The sequence below is a fragment of the Rana temporaria genome, chromosome 5, assembly GCF_905171775.1.
Source record: "Rana temporaria chromosome 5, aRanTem1.1, whole genome shotgun sequence".
Taxonomy (NCBI): domain Eukaryota; kingdom Metazoa; phylum Chordata; class Amphibia; order Anura; family Ranidae; genus Rana; species Rana temporaria.
This window is the reverse complement of record NC_053493.1, coordinates 159,392,373-159,408,753: the sequence shown is the minus strand read 5'-3', so window position 1 is coordinate 159,408,753 and position 16,381 is coordinate 159,392,373. Positions and strand designations below refer to the sequence as shown.

Below are 16,381 nucleotides of genomic sequence, written 5' to 3'. Positions count from 1 at the left end.
GCTGGTTGAACAGAAACTTTTGGATGGGTTGACCCTTTAGGAATCAGTTATACCTGCACAAAGTGATTTATTCTATTTGTTGTTATGAGTGATTTTAGATGATGATGTTAAAAGTATGTTATGCAAGCGCCCGGCTTTCCGCTGTCTGATGCTATGGTAAAAAGGGAGAATTTTTAAGGACACGTTGCTGCAGGAGTATGTTAATATCGGCAGGCAGTATCTTCTGTTACCTGTAAATGAGTTAGCGTGCTTTCTTTGGATGATTCTCACGTGAATGAAAGCAACAGTTACTTTACAGGACAAGAAACAAGATTCTGTAGCTACACTTTTCAGCTCTTAAAGTTGCAATTGCACTAAATGGTGTGAAAGGTCCACCATAAAAGGTTGTATCACCCCACTGTTGAGTACTGTATGCAGTATATAACAATTAAATGCAGAATAGTAAACCTAATAGTTAAATATGATTATGAATTACTGAGCGTAGCTTTTTTATTTAGTTTATTATTTGGCAAGTGAAACTGTTGGAATGTACTCTGCTTACTCCTTTCAATAAGTGGACTCCTAAAAATTTAAGGACCTAAATAAATAAAATGAATATGCATTTACTAGTATTTTATTTCTTCTAACAAAATACCATAATAAACTAATCATGTTCAATCATCAGTAGTGTCTATTTCTGGTAATATGTTCATATATTGGGCAACATACACTACATTTAGATCAGATTTAGGTACCTAAGGCCCCGTACACACGACCGAGTTTCTCGGCAGAATTCACCTAGAAACTCGATCGGAGCCGTATTCTGCCGAGAAACCCGGTCGTGTGTACACTTTTGGCCGAGGAAGCCGACGAGGAACTCGTCGAGCCAAATAGAGAACATGTTCTCTATTTCCTCGTTAGTCAATGGGGAAACTTGGCTCGCCGAGATCCTCGGCGGCTTCACATGGAACTCAACGAGCAAAACTATGTGTTTTGCCCATCGAGTTCCTTGGACGTGTGTACGGGGCCTGAGATATGAACTTTGAGTCTGCTTTTTAATTTGAAATGAGGCATAAAACCTCTTCTACTGCTTTCCAAAAAGCTGGTATGCTAGGTATACCAGAAGAAATTATTCCCAAAATGTAATAACATAGGGGCAGATTCACGGAAGAAGTACGCCGGCGTATCTACTGATACGCCGGTGTACTTTCAAATTACCCGCGTCGTATCTTTAGTTTGTATTCTCAAACCAAGATACGACGGCATTTGGGTAAGATCCGACAGGCGTACGGCTTCGTACGCCTTCGGATCTTAGATGCAATACTTCGGCGCCCGCTGGGTGGAGTTCGCGTCGTCTTCAGCGTGGGGTTTGCAAATTAGCTATTTCCGTCGATCCACGAACGTACGCGCGGTCGTCGCATTCTCTTACGCCGTCTGTAGTCGGCTTTTTCCGGCGTAAAGTTAAAGCTGCTATTTTGTGGCGTATAGATAGACATGCCATGTTAAAGTATGACCGTCGTTCCCGCGTCAACATTTTTATTTATTTTTTTGCGTAAGTCGTCCGTGAATAGGAATGGACGTAAGTCACGTCGAGGTTCTAAAAACGACGTCGCTGCGACGTAATTTCGCACAAAGCACGGCGGGAAATTTCGAGACGGAGCATGCACAGTACGATCGGCGCAGGAACGCGCCTAATTTAAATTATCCACGCCCCCTACCTGGATCATTTGAATTAGGCGGGCTTGCGCCGGTGGACTTTACGCTACGCCGCCACAACTTTACAGGCAAGTGCTTTGTGAATCAAGCACTTGCCCGTAAAACTTGCGGCGGGGTAACGTACATGAGATACGGACCTGTGGTATTGAGTTTAAATAATATCAAAAATCTATAGAACCAAGATTATATTTCCGTTTGTGAAGTTTCAATCACTTACTGGCTTCTCAAGGAATATACCTCTCTGCCAATCTAGTTCACTGTCAAAATGTGTGTGTCCTTCACAATTCATGATGCTGATCCAGGGCAAACTGGGTCTTGTGCTTGTGGCACCCAGAGGGAACCCAGAAGGACCCCCATGTGCCATGGCACCCTGGTTAAAAAAAAAAGTGGCCTAGTAGCACTAAAGTCCTATAAAAAAAACATAGATTTGACCTGTGTTTGTACACACAAGAAAAAAGGGTCACAAGTACACATATCAAAAGTAACATTTTTACATCAAATGATTTTATGATAAAGATCTAAATTTGTCAGCAATGGAAGCACTTTTACTCCACATCTCAGATTACACCTTGATCTTTAATATGTTTACGTGAGAATGAAACAATGCCACTGTTTACAAAGCTATCTAAAGTTACTGCAGCAATCAATAACATATTTTCCAAATGTCAAGCCTCTTCTCTAATAGGGGTATTTCACATATGACTTTGCTATGACTGAGAATCAAATCTGGACCAACTATGTTAAGTTACAGCTTGTTGATATGCTCTTTACAACCCTTTGCACCAGAGAAAGGTCACATTATGGGTGTAACTGTTCAGTGCAAAGCATAAAATCAAGGTTTATCAAATCAATATTTGATAACTAAAACTAGCTATAACATATTAACATCTGTCACATTACAACTGAAAATTAAGATATGTTGATTATTACTAAGAGCATGTCAAATAGCCATAAGGAATACCTCACAGCCATTTTAAACTTTTATTTTACATTTTAAAGGATATTACTGTTACTAGGAGCTGACTACTAGAATAAGTCCACCAGCTGCCATCGACGGTGCATTAAGAGTCTACCTTTACTGCATTCTGAAGGCAATGGGACTTTGATTGCTTCCTCCTTTTTGGAAGATTAAAATCTCAAAATGCAAAGCCTTGATAGAACTACTCTTCCCTCACAACTATCCCTGCACTGCTGCCACTGTAGAAGATCTACTGAGTAGAAGGGCAGGGTAATGAGTAGGTGAACAGTATTGCCATCACATGCTGTGCTTTAAAAAAGGCAGATATGGACTGAAATTGTATAAAAAGCATGGTGCTCAGTGTTGAGCTTTAATTAAATTGATTACTTAGGTAGTCCCTCGCACAACATAACTGTTGGTAAATCTAAAGGAGGTTGTACAGATTTTGAAATATTGATGAATTGAAAATACTGATTAATTGAAAAAATGTTATGTCTTCTAACAATGCCACCTGTCCAGCTGCCTCTATCTTCAAGTCTTTCTGTGCCTTTCACCTGGAATAAGCAAGCTGATTAGAAAGTCAAACCTTCTGATCTGTCAGTTTTCCACACGTTAGTGCATTAGAAAGTAACAAAGCCATTGAGTTACCATGACACCACGAAACTAGCATTTTCAGAAGCATGCATATTCACTCAAAAATGGCCTCCTTTAGCTTCATCAGTCTAGGACAGTGAAGGGCGAACCTCTTCAACCTTTCTGTTGTGTGTCTCTGTGTGCCACATGGAGCATGGATAAGAGAAAGTGCAGCAAACAATTGTCTGAGGATTTGAGAACGAAAATTGTGGAAAAGCATGGACAATGTCTAAGTCCATCTACAGATGATTCAAAGTGTTTGCCAAAACTTACCTGAGGAATCCAAAATCCTTTTGGAAGAATGTGCTGTGGACAGACGAAACAAAATTACAGCTTTTTGGTAAAGCCCATCATTCTACTGTTTTCAGAAAAAGAAATTAGCCCTTTAAAGAAAAGAGTGCAGTCCCTACAGTCAAACATGATGGAGGTTCACTGATGTTTTAGGGTTGCTTTGCTGCTTCAGGCACTGGATGTCTTGAATGTGTGCATGGCATTATGAAATTTGAAGACTACCAAAGAATTCTGGGGTGCAATGTGGGGCCCATTGTCAGAAATGTGGGTCTCCGTCAGAGGTCACGAGTCTCACAGCAGGACAATGATCCAAAGCACACGTCAAAAATCACCCAGAAATGGTTTAAGACAAAGCGCTGGAGAGTATTGAACTGGCAAGCAATGAGCCCAGATCTAAATCCCATAGAGCACCTGTGGAGAGATCTCAAAGCAGCAATTGGGAAAGGAAACATTTTTAAGCTGAGAGACATGGAGCAGATGGCAAATGAAGAAAGGTCCAAAATTCCAGTAGAGAGGTGTAAAGCCATGTACACACGATTGGTTTGTCCGATGAAAAAAGACCAATGGACTGTTTTAATCGGACAAACTGATCGTGTGTGGGCCCCATGGGTCTTTTTTCCATCGGTGTAAAAAAACAGAACATGTTTTACATTTTTTCTATGGATAAAAAAACAATGGGAAATTCCGATCGTCTGTGTGGAACTCCATCGGAGAAAAATCCATGCATGCTCAGAATCATGTCGACGCATGCTCGGAAGCATTGAACTTCACTTTTTTGGCTCGTCCTAGTGTTTTACGTCACCGCGTTTTGGCACGGTCGCAATTTAGTCTAATAGTGTGTATGCAAGACTGATGAAAAGTCAGCTTCATCAGATATCTGACGAAAAAATCCATCGGGTATTGATTCCGTCAGAAATCCGATTGTGTGTACACGGCTTAAGAATCTCATTGAAGGTTACAGAAAGCAATTGATTTCAGTTATTTTTTCCAAAGGCTGTGCTACCAAATTATAAAATTAAAGTGAAAATAATTGTGTCCAGTCCATTTTTGGAGTTTTGTGTTAAATTTGTCATATTTGGCTTTTTTTTCTCCACTTTTTGTGTCATACCAATACAAACATAAGAAAAACATGAGAATGCAAAAATATTCTGGCCAAAGTGGTGCATTATCTGACAGAAATGCAAGGGTGCCTATATTTTTGTCCATGACTGTAAAGCCTATTAATTTATGTGAAGTCTCAATTTTAATGATAGGTCCACTTTAATATGAATGGCAAGGATCAACAAAAATTACTTCTTATTACACAGCTATTTATGCTTTAAAACTTTGCATTTCTAAAAAGTCAGTGGAGGTAAATATAATTTTTCCTTTAATTATTTCCAAATTTGGCAGCACTAAAACAAAGTATGCAATGTGCAAGCTAAGAAAAATGTCCCAGAGCCCATGTGCAAATGAAATTTGAAGTTAGCAACTAAATTTATCTGAACAGTCACTGCAGGAAGTATGACAGAGATGCTTCTGAACAAACAAAAACCTGGGAGCATATGAGGTCGGAGAACAAGGATGAGACCTCAGCTGACCTAAAATTAAGGTTACCCAACTGCTCTTTTCTTAGGCTCATTTCTAATTGGCATCACCAGTTTACTTGTTAATCTGGTTTATGATAATCTCTTAATCTTACTGCAATTATTTTAATAGCATATTCAAATACTAATATTGCAGGAGAAATTAAATTGCTAAACATGTAAAGATTAAATCATTTAAGGTTGCTTGAGATTGCTTTTCTAGCCTCTTCTAGGGACTTTTTTATGTGCAAATTGCTAGTTTTTCTTTAATACTTACTGTATAGTTTACAATGTCAGTGAAATTATGAGTTTTTCACGAGTTTGCAGTATATCTGCATATTCCTAAATTCACTGTTTAGAAACGAGATTACTGTTCTGACAACTTTACTATCGGAAAAAAATCAAGCTCAAAAGTCATTTTTTTTTAAACACAGAAATAGTAATATGAATCACACATCATTAAGTTACCAATAGATCACTCTATTCTCTTAGTACAAGCTGATCTCACAAGTCTGAGCTATCTGTATGCCATTTTCCTTCAGCAGCAACTTATATACAGTTTCTGCTACTATTTTAAAACTGAACTTTAGGCCATTTGAATGAAGCCTAAACCCCAATGCCGCGTACACACGGTCGTTTTTTGTGATGAAAAAAAAGTAATTTTTTCTCATGAAACAAAACAACGTTTTTTCAAACTTCATTTTAAAAAACGACGTTGCCTACACACCATCGTTTTTTCAAAATGCTCTAGCAAAGCGCGGTTACGTTCAGCACGTACGGTGGCACTCTGTTCCATTCAAGCTTGCGTCATAACTTGCTTCTGAGCATGCGCGGGTTTAAAAAACGTTGCTTTAAACGTCGTTTTAGCCTACACACGGTCATTTTTTATGACACAAAAAAAGACGTTTCGAAAAATGACATCAAAAATTGAAGCATGGCAGAATGGCTCTCCTGGGCGAAATCCCATATACTGTATATACTCGAGTATAAGCCGAGTTTTTCAGCACATTTTTTTGTGCTGAAAATGCCCCCCTCGGCTTATACACGAATCACCTTTTTGCACCTGATCTCCTGGACTTTGGGGACCCGGTAGCGGGCACTCCTTCCATAGACTTTTATGTTAAACGGTAATTTCTCCGGTGACTTTGGGTGACCCGGTACTGGCTGGTCGTAGGTTCCCTGGACCCGGAACTTGGCACACATGTAGCCCCATTTCTCCTCTACAAGTGTGCAATGTTTGTTGTCTGGGGGGCCTATGGCTGGGGAGCACCGATTTTTCAAAGCTGGGCACCCCTTCCATAGACTCCCATGTTAAACATCAGTCTAGTCATGGACACAGTGAGGCATGGGCATAGTGAGGCATGCGCACAGTGAGGCATGCGCACAGTGAGGCATGGGCACAGTGAGGCATGGGCACAGTGAGGCATGGACACAGTGAGGCATGCACATGGAAAGAGTGAGGCAAAGTGAGGCAAAGTGAGGCATGCAGATGGACACTCTAGGCTTATACTCGAGTCAATAAGTTTTCCCATTTTTTGTGGTAAAATTAGGTGCCTCGGCTTATATTCGGATCGGCTTATACTCGAGTATATACGGTATATACATACGGCTTCGCCCAGGAGAGCCTTAAGAGGGAGCGCACGCCAGGGAACCCAATGCGTGTGGCCGGCAGGCGCCATCGCCGCCGGTCACGCACGATTGCGTGCACAAGTGGGAGCACGGGGGTTTGTGTGTGTAAACACACAAATCCCCATGCTGTCTGAGGAGACCAGACAGATCGTGTCTTTCTACAAAGTAGAAAACATGATCTGTCAAATCTCCTAGTTAGTCCCATCCCCCCCACAGTTAGAACACACAATAGTGTACACATTTAACCACTTGATCGTCCCTGCCAGTGACATTTACATAGTAATCAGTGCATAATTATAGCACTGATAGCTCTGTAAATGTCAATGATCCCAATAATGTGTCAAAAGTGTCCGAACTGTCCGCCACAATGTCGCCATCCCGCAAAAAAACGCAGATCACCGCCATTACTAGTAAAATAAATAAAAAAAATAAAACCACTATATAAATGCCATAAATCTTTTCCATAGTTTGTAGACACTATGGCCCGGTTTCACAAAGCACTTGCGCCGACGTATTTCGAGATACGCAGCGTAAGTGCAAATATGCGCCGTCGTATCTGTGCGCCAGGCCCACGAAACTAAGATACGCCTAAAAACAGGCTTCATTCCACCGACGTAACTTGCCTACGCCGGCGTAGAGTGGGCGCATATTTACACTGGACGCATGTGGCGCTCCCATTGATTTTCTACTTAAATATGCAAATGAGGGAGATACGCCGATTCACGATCGTACATGCGCCCGACGCAGGCTACGACTGGTGCGCGTAAGTAGTACGTACGGCTTAAAGTTAAGCCCCATAAAGGAGGTGTAACCCAGCAGCAGACATGCAAAGGTCTGCACCAGGGAACTCAAGCCGGCGTATTTTACATAGTGTACGTTGGACGTGAATATGGCTGGGTGTAGGTTACGTTCACGCCGTAGGCAGTGATCTGGCGTATCTTAGGCAGTTGTTCCGACGTGGTTTTGAGCATGCGCACTGGGATGCGTCCACGGTTCGTTATACGTATCTGTCTGGTGCTCGGCCCATCATTTGCATGGGGTCATGCCTCATTTGCATGGCTCACGCCCACTTCCACCTACGCCGGCTTACGCCTAGGAAACCCAGCACCGTTTTGGGAGCAAGTGCTCTGTGAATTTTTTTGTTTTTGTTTTTTAAACTTGTGCACAGTGGATTTGTGGAAGTGCAGTAGCTGGAGATCTGAGGGGGCAATGCAAGGAAAATAAAAAACATAATTTTAGCTTTCACATGATTGGATGATAAAATCAGCAGAGCTTCCCCTCATTTCAGATCCTCCCCTTAGATCTATAGCGAGTGCACTTCCAAGTGCACTTGTAGTGAAAAGTGGAGTTGCCTTTCGTAAATAACCCCCATTGTGTCGTTTTCCAAATTGTCGCTCTTTTTCTGTTTATAGCGCAAAAAATTAAAACCGCAGAAGACAAGAAATTTGCGGGGGGAAAAAGGACGTTAGTTTTGTTTGGGTACATCACAGGACCGCGCAATTGTCAGTTAAAGCGACGCAGTGCCGTTTTGCAAAAAATGGCCTGGTCATTGGGCATTGTTCCGTAAGTGTAAAAAATACCCGTTGATCCTGACAGGAATGCTGTAAGCTAGTACCTTCCTGTGTCCTCTGTCTGGGTTGCACTTAGCAATTAATTTAGCAATTTTGCCCCCCCCCTTCTGTAGTCTATAGAATAAGCACCCCCCCCCCCCCCCCAATGTTATGCATGCGTTTTTTTTTTCTTGGGTTTGGACACAATTTAAGTCCTAGGTGCCAGATTCAGGTAGAAGTGCGGCGGCGTAACGTATCGTAGATACGTTACACCGCCGCAAGTTTTCATCACAAGTGCCTGATTCACAAAGCACTTGCGATGAAAACTACGCCGGCGGCCTCCGGCGTAAGCCCGCGTAATTTAAATGGGCGTGTGCCATTTAAATTAGGCGCGCTCCTGCGCCGGACCTACTGCGCATGCTCCATTTCAAAATTCCCACCGTGTTTTGCGCGCAGTGACGTAATTTTTTCGAACGGCGACGTGCGTAGCGTACTTCCGTATTCCCGGAAGTCTTACGCAAACGACTTGAATTTTTAAATTTCGACGCAGGAACGACGGCCATACTTTATACAGCAATACGTTTGCTGTGTAAAGTTAAGGCACCCAAAACGACGACTAACTTGGCGACGGGAAACTAGACTAGCGGTGACGTAGCGAACGCGAAAAACCGTTGTGGATCGCCGTAACTCCTAATTTGCATACCCGACGCTGGTTTACGACGCAAACTCCCCCCAGCGGCGGCCGCGGTACTGCACCCTAAGATCCGACAGTGTAAAACAATTACACCTGTCGGATCTTAGGGCTATCTATGCGTAACTGATTCTATGAATCAGTCGCATAGATACTCTGAGGGATACGACGGAGTATCTGAGATACTCCGTCGTATCTCCGCTGTGAATCTGGCCCATAGTACCCGTCCTAACAGCAGAAATCTGTACTGTACTGATACTTAATCACTTGCTGAGCAGGAAGAAAATTAAAAATTACATTTTCCTGTGTTCTTGTGAGCGCCTTAAGCACAGTACTATCCATTGTCTATTGGCCAATGCAGATAGGATAAAGAAGGTACTTAGCCAATGGAAAGGGGGCATTAATTAGTGCCCACATCATGGGATTGTGGCTGGCAGAACAACTATTAAATTAATATAGTTTACATGGCAGTATTGCTTTTAAAAAAAAAATGGATGGTCAATTTAAAATACGGTAGTCTGGCAGCTTAGGCGGGAAAAACGTGACTTTGAAAAGGATGAGTCATGTTGCTGGGCAAAATAGGCTTTTGAGTCACGTGTTTCCCGGGCTTTGTGCAGGTGTTCAAACTCACGTGTTTCCCGGGCTTTCTGCATGTGTTTGAACTCACATGTTTCCCGGGCTTTGTACACGTGCGGGGGGCTATATAAGCCCACTGCTCTGAGGGTTATTCAGTCGTGGCCTAGTACGGTATAGTGTGCTTCCCCTCCCTCCCACCCTGTCGCAGCACCTTATGTGGTATGTCACCCTTGAAATCAAGAGGGGACTTTGTATTTATTAGTTATGGTATTCGCTCGAGTTCTATGACTGAGCGAGATCTTAAGAGATGATTAAAGTTTGGAAAATTTTATATTAAGAATTTAAATAATATTGAAAAATGTTAGTAATATTAAATGGAATATTTATGATTATATAGATTTATTTATACCAATAACGGTGCCGCGGCCATTTCTATTACCAATAAAAAATAAAAATAAAATGTTATTATATATATTTATTCAATAAAGTTATGTAAATTACTTTGGTCTATGGTTTTATTCAAATTATTAGAAGTTAAGTTGTCTTGTACAGCCTACACTCCCATGAGATGTGGCATTGTGCCTTATTATCCCTGTGACGGATAACAGCATCACACAACTTACAATGGCTGCAAAAAGCAGCTGGTTTTCACTTTTCTCCTACACATCGATTGGTGATGATTGCAGCTAGTACCACTGAAAACTAGTTTCAGTGTCATCCTATACCAAAGCAGAGTCATTGACCCTCATCTGTCCTTCAGCTTTCTACAGTATGTGTTAGCTTCATCCTATCGTTTGATCTATCACAGAAAAAAAAACCTTGCGCATAAGTATGGTAGCCCATAGAATGATGATCCACTTCTCAAGAGATATTGTTTTTGGCCTTGTTGTCCTCTCGAACTGGGGGAGTCCTTACTGTGACTAGAAAGATAAAAAAGAAAAGAGGGCCCACCAGCCTAGTGACCTATCCCACATATATATTTATTTTGTAAAAAAGGTATAAAAACTACTGATAAGCATGAAGATAGAGATACACTTAAACAGGCTCCTTGTTTGTGGCTATACAGTCCTGGAATGCGCTGTCTCCAGATCACAGGGGGGACCACACAGGGGCCCTTACTGGCTGACATGTTTTGAAGGTTTACGTTTTCTTCAGAGCCTACCAAAAGGAGCTCCTGTCGTTTCTGAAGAAAAAGGTAAACCTTCAAAACGCGTCAGTAAGTAAGGGCCCCCTGTGATCTGGAGACTGCTGATTCCAGGACTGTATAGCCACAAGAAAGTGGCCTGTTTAACCACTTAAGGATCAAGCCTGTTTTTCAAATTTGGCATTTACAAGATTAAAACATTTTTTTTTGCTAGAAAATTACTTAAAACCCCCAAACATTATATATATTTTTTTTCTAACACCCTAGGGAATAAAATGGCGGTCATTGCAATACTTTTTGTCACACTGTATTTGCGCACTTTTTTGTATTAAAAAATAAGACAAAAGTAAAGTTAGCCCAATTTTGTTATATATTGTGAAAGATAATGTTACACCGAGTAAAATGATACCAAACATGTCACGCTTCAAAATTGCGCACGCTCGTGGAATGGCGTCAAACTTTTCTCCCTTATAAATCTCCATAGGCAAGGTTGCATCTTTTCAGCTACAGAGGAGGTCTAAGGCTAGAATTATTGGGCCAAATTCTCAAAAGAGATACGCAGACTTAACTGCTGTTCAGCCTGCGTATCCCTGTGCCTAACTTTGGAAACGATTCTCAAAAGGCTTTTTCCAAAGTTAGGCAGAAAATCTGACATGTGTAAGACACTTACACGGTCAGATTTTAGGATGCAGTACCGCATCCGCCACTGGGGGCATTTCTCATTGAAATCCAGCTTTGCGTATGCAAATGAGGACTTAAGTAGATTTTCAAAGCATTTCAGCACTTTGATTTCTGCCTAAGTTCCGAATTTGCCGGCGCAAAATTAGGGCTGGTTTTACAATGTGGAAAGTTAGCCAAACCTTGTAAAGGCCCATTCCAGCGACGGCATTTGGTATGCATTCCTGAGGGAGAACTCCACGGCAATTTTTAAATTCAAAACCGGCATGGGTTCCCCCCCAGGAGCATACCAGGCCCTTAGGTCTGGTATGGGTTGTAAGGAGACCCCCCCACGCCGAAAAATTGACGTAGGGGGTCCCCCTACAATCCATACCAGACCCGTATCCAAAGCACGCTACCCGGCCGGCCAGGAATGGGAGTGGGGACGAGCGAGCGCCCCCCCCCTCCTGAGCCGTGCCAGGCCGCATGCCCTCAACATGGGGGGGTTGGGTGCTCTGGGGCAGGGGGGCGCACTGCGGGCCCCCCCACCCCAGAGCACCCTGTCCCCATGTCGATGAGGACAGGACCTCTTCCCGACAACCCTTGCCATTGGTTGTCGGGGTCTGCGGGCGGAGGCTTATCGGAATCTGGGAGTCCCCTCAAATAAGGGGGCCCCCAGATACCGGCCCCCCACCCTAAGTGAATGGATATGGGGTACATCGTACCCCTATCCATTCACCTGTAGGCAAAAAGTAAAATGTAGTAAACACACAACACAAGGCTTTTTAAAATATTTTATTATTCTGCTCCGGAGGCCCCCCCTGTCTTCGTTATTAGCTCAATTACCAGGGGGGGCTTCTTCTTCCGCTCTCCGGGGGTCTTCTCCGCTCTCCGGGGGGTCTTCTCCGCTCTCCGGGGGTCTTCTCCGCTCTCCGGGGGGGCTTCTCCGGACTCCGGGGGGCTTCTTCCATCTTCTCCCCTCTTCCGCTCTTGACTCGGCGAACCCCGGTTCTTCTGCAGCTCTCCGGTGCCTTCTTCTTCAGCGCTGGCTGCCTGCTATGTTTGTGTGTTAGCTCGATTTCAAACAGGCAGCCGGCGCGGTCTTCTGTGACGCCAGGGTCTTCTGGTCTTCTGTTCTTCCGATGTTGCCTCGTCGCCTGTTGTCGCTGTAATGATGGAAGTGCGCCTTGCATCCCATTTATATAGGCATCACCGTCCCATCATGCTCCGGTAGGTACCCACGTGGTGGGTGCCTACCCACGTGCACCCACCACGTGGGTACCTACCGGAGCATGATGGGACGGTGATGCCTATATAAATGGGATGCAAGGCGCACTTCCATCATTACAGCGACAACAGGCGACGAGGCAACATCGGAAGAACAGAAGACCAGAAGACCCTGGCGTCACAGAAGACCGCGCCGGCTGCCTGTTTGAAATCGAGCTAACACACAAACATAGCAGGCAGCCAGCGCTGAAGAAGAAGGCACCGGAGAGCTGCAGAAGAACCGGGGTTCGCCGAGTCAAGAGCGGAAGAGGGGAGAAGATGGAAGAAGCCCCCCGGAGTCCGGAGAAGCCCCCCCGGAGAGCGGAGAAGACCCCCGGAGAGCGGAGAAGACCCCCGGAGAGCGGAAGAAGAAGCCCCCCCTGGTAATTGAGCTAATAACGAAGACAGGGGGGGCATCCGGAGCAGAATAATAAAATATTTTAAAAAGCCTTGTGTTGTGTGTTTACTACATTTTACTTTTTGCCTACAGGTGAATGGATAGGGGTACGATGTACCCCATATCCATTCACTTAGGGTGGGGGGCCGGTATCTGGGGGCCCCCTTATTTGAGGGGACTCCCAGATTCCGATAAGCCTCCGCCCGCAGACCCCGACAACCAATGGCAAGGGTTGTCGGGAAGAGGTCCTGTCCTCATCGACATGGGGACAGGGTGCTCTGGGGTGGGGGGGCCCGCAGTGCGCCCCCTGCCCCAGAGCACCCAACCCCCCCATGTTGAGGGCATGCGGCCTGGCACGGCTCAGGAGGGGGGGGGGCGCTCGCTCGTCCCCACTCCCATTCCTGGCCGGCCGGGTAGCGTGCTTTGGACACGGGTCTGGTATGGATTGTAGGGGGACCCCCTACGTCAATTTTTCGGCGTGGGGGGGTCTCCTTACAACCCATAACAGACCTAAGGGCCTGGTATGCTCCTGGGGGGGGAACCCATGCCGTTTTTTTCTTTGAAAATTGGCATGGAGTTCTCCCTCTCAGGAATGCATGCTGAGCGACGCTGTAATTTTTTTTTATAATTAATTGTTTTCCCGGCGCGTCTTTTTTTTTCACCCGTCGCAACTTTAGTGTCCCGTCGAAATTCTCAAAGCCGACCGGCGTTAATTACGTTCGCGCGCTGCACGTCGGGAAAATGACGTCACACGCATGCGCAGTACGGCCGGCGCGGGAGCGCGCCTCATTTAAATTTAAAACGCCCCCAGGAGAGGAGGACCGCCTTACGACGGCGGCACTTAAGTTACACAGCGTGTAATTTCTACCTAAGTGCTTTGACGATCAGGCACTTAGGTAGAAATTTTAAGTCAGTGTAACTTAACTGCTGAAATTTAAGTTACGCCGAGTTTTTGAGAATTTGGCCCATTGCTCTTGCTCTAACGATCGCGGTGATACCTCACTTGTGTGGTTCGAACACCGTTTTCATATGCGGGCGCTACTTACGTATGCGTTTGCTTCTGCACGCGAGCTCTACGGCACGGGGTGCTTTAAAAAAACATTTTTTTTGTTTTCTTATTTATTTTTATTTATTTTATAAATTTTTACACTAAAAATAAAATAAAAAATTGATCACTTTTATTCTTATTACAAGGAATGTAAACATCCCTTGTAATAGAAAAAAGCATGCCAGGTCCTCTTAAATATGGGATCTGGGGTCAAAAAGACCTCAGATCTCATATTTAGACTAAAATGCAAAAAAATTAATAAAATTTGTCATTTGAAAAAATGACAACAAGAAAATATTGCTTTAGGAAGCATGAGCGGAAGTGACGTTTTGACCTCACTTCCGCCCTGCTATGCTATGGGGACGGGTGGGGGCCATCTTGCCCTTACTCGTATCCCAGCCGAGCAGGGGGGAGGACCGGATCGCCTCCGCCGCTGCCGACGGCTCCGGGAAGCGGAGGAGGGCGCGGAAGAGCAGCAGGGGGGCCCTCTCCCGCGGCCAATAACGGTGATCTTGCGGCGAATCTGCCGCGGAGACCACGGTTATTGTTGACAGGACCGCTCACTGAAAAGATTGATATCTCGGTTGTGGCAGTAGTTGCTGCCGTTACCGAGATATCCATCTTTAAAAAAAATATGTATATATACAGTGAGCGGTCCTTAAAGCGGGAGTTCACCCATTTCTAAAAAAAAAAATTTTCTTCCCCTAGATTCCTGCTCGTTCGGTCTAGGGGAATCGGCTATTTGTATTATAAATATGAGCCGTACTTACCCGTTTTCGAGCTGCATCTTCTTCCGTCGCTTCCGGGTATGGGTCTTCGGGAGCGGGCGTTCCTTCTTGATTGACATTCTTCCGAGAGGCTTCCGACGGTCGCATCCATCGCGTCACTCGTAGCCGAAAGAAGCCGAACGTCGGTGCGGCTCTATACTGCGCCTGCGCACCGACGTTCGGCTTCTTTCGGAAAATCGTGACGCGATGGATGCGACCGTCGGAAGCCTCTCGGAAGAATGTCAATCAAGAAGGAACACCCATTCCCGAAGCCCATACCCGGAAGCGACGGAAGAAGATGCAGCTCGAAAACGGGTAAGTACTGCACATATTTTAATACAAATAGCCGATTCCCCTAGACCGAACGAGCAGGAAGCTAAGGGGAGAATTTTTTTTTTTTTACAAATGGGTGAACTCCCGCTTTAAGTGGTTAAGTGTATCTCTATCTTCATGCTTGTGAGTAGTTTTTATACCTTTTTTTTACTAAATAAACATATATGTGGGATAGGTTCCTAGGCTGGTGGTCATTCTGTGTATGATCTGTACATTTACTATATCTAGTGCACTATTACCTCACTCCATTTTTTAATATACTCAATATTGGCATGTTTCTTAATTTCCAAAAAATTGTGGCAGTAAATTAGAACACCAGAAGCCTCGTACACACGACCGAGGAACTCGACGGGTGTACGAGGCCTTAGGGTACCTACTTTCCAAAAAGGGGTACTTTTGGGTGTTTTTGTACTGTCCTGTCATTTGTATTTGCTATATTGTATATTAAAAAGTAAGGGGAACCCTTTGGTTAATAAATACCACCAAAAGTATGCTCTGTCTAATAGATTTAAAATGTATTCAGGTACAGTGTTGCATTACAGAGTAATTGTCAGTCAAACTACAACAGTGCTGAAAACTGAAAAATAAGTACCGCAGTTTTTTGTTGACATGTTAAGTATCTATTTACTTGGTGAAACATCATATTTTAAATGTGACCAAATAATTGGGTATTATAATATGTTTTTGTGCATTAAAATTCATTAAAGTACATTTTTTTTCTCTCCAAAACTATGCATTTAAAAAAAACCTGCACAATAAATTGTGACACCGCCATTGTATTCTCTAGGGCCTCTGCTTAAAAACATATACTTTTTGGGGGTTTTAAGTTGTTTTCAAGCAAAAAAATTCAGATCTTTACATTTGGAGAGGAATGTCAGAATTGGGCTGGACTGGAAGGGGTAAACACAAACACACATACAGAGACCATTGTAACATAATCAATTATAAGGGGCAATCTTTTAAAAATAAGCAACAGAACAATTACCGTACTAAACGTTTTATGTGTTTTCTTTCACGATATCTATGTGCCTGAAATAACTGAATATGAAATGTATTTAATTAAATATTTATCTATAATGTGAAAGTAATTATATGCAAGTCATAACATTCATATGACAATGGACCTAATATATTTTACAATTGTGGCTTCCATAACTAAAAACACAGAGCAATTAGCAGGA

General features: G+C 43.7%; 1 protein-coding gene across 6 annotated transcripts in view; it reads right to left on the bottom strand.

The window, feature by feature from the left end:
* The window catches only part of COBL (cordon-bleu WH2 repeat protein), a 426,299-nt gene that overhangs the window by 176,796 nt on the left and 233,122 nt on the right, over positions 1-16,381 (bottom strand). For 5 of the 6 annotated variants that reach the window (XM_040353303.1, XM_040353300.1, XM_040353306.1 and 2 more), the window contains one exon: positions 3,560-3,592. The exons of the other annotated variant lie outside the window; for it this stretch is intronic. In XM_040353303.1, coding sequence (XP_040209237.1) covers positions 3,560-3,592 — 33 coding nt within the window. The remainder of the gene's footprint in view (positions 1-3,559; positions 3,593-16,381) is intronic. 6 annotated transcript variants of the gene reach the window in all.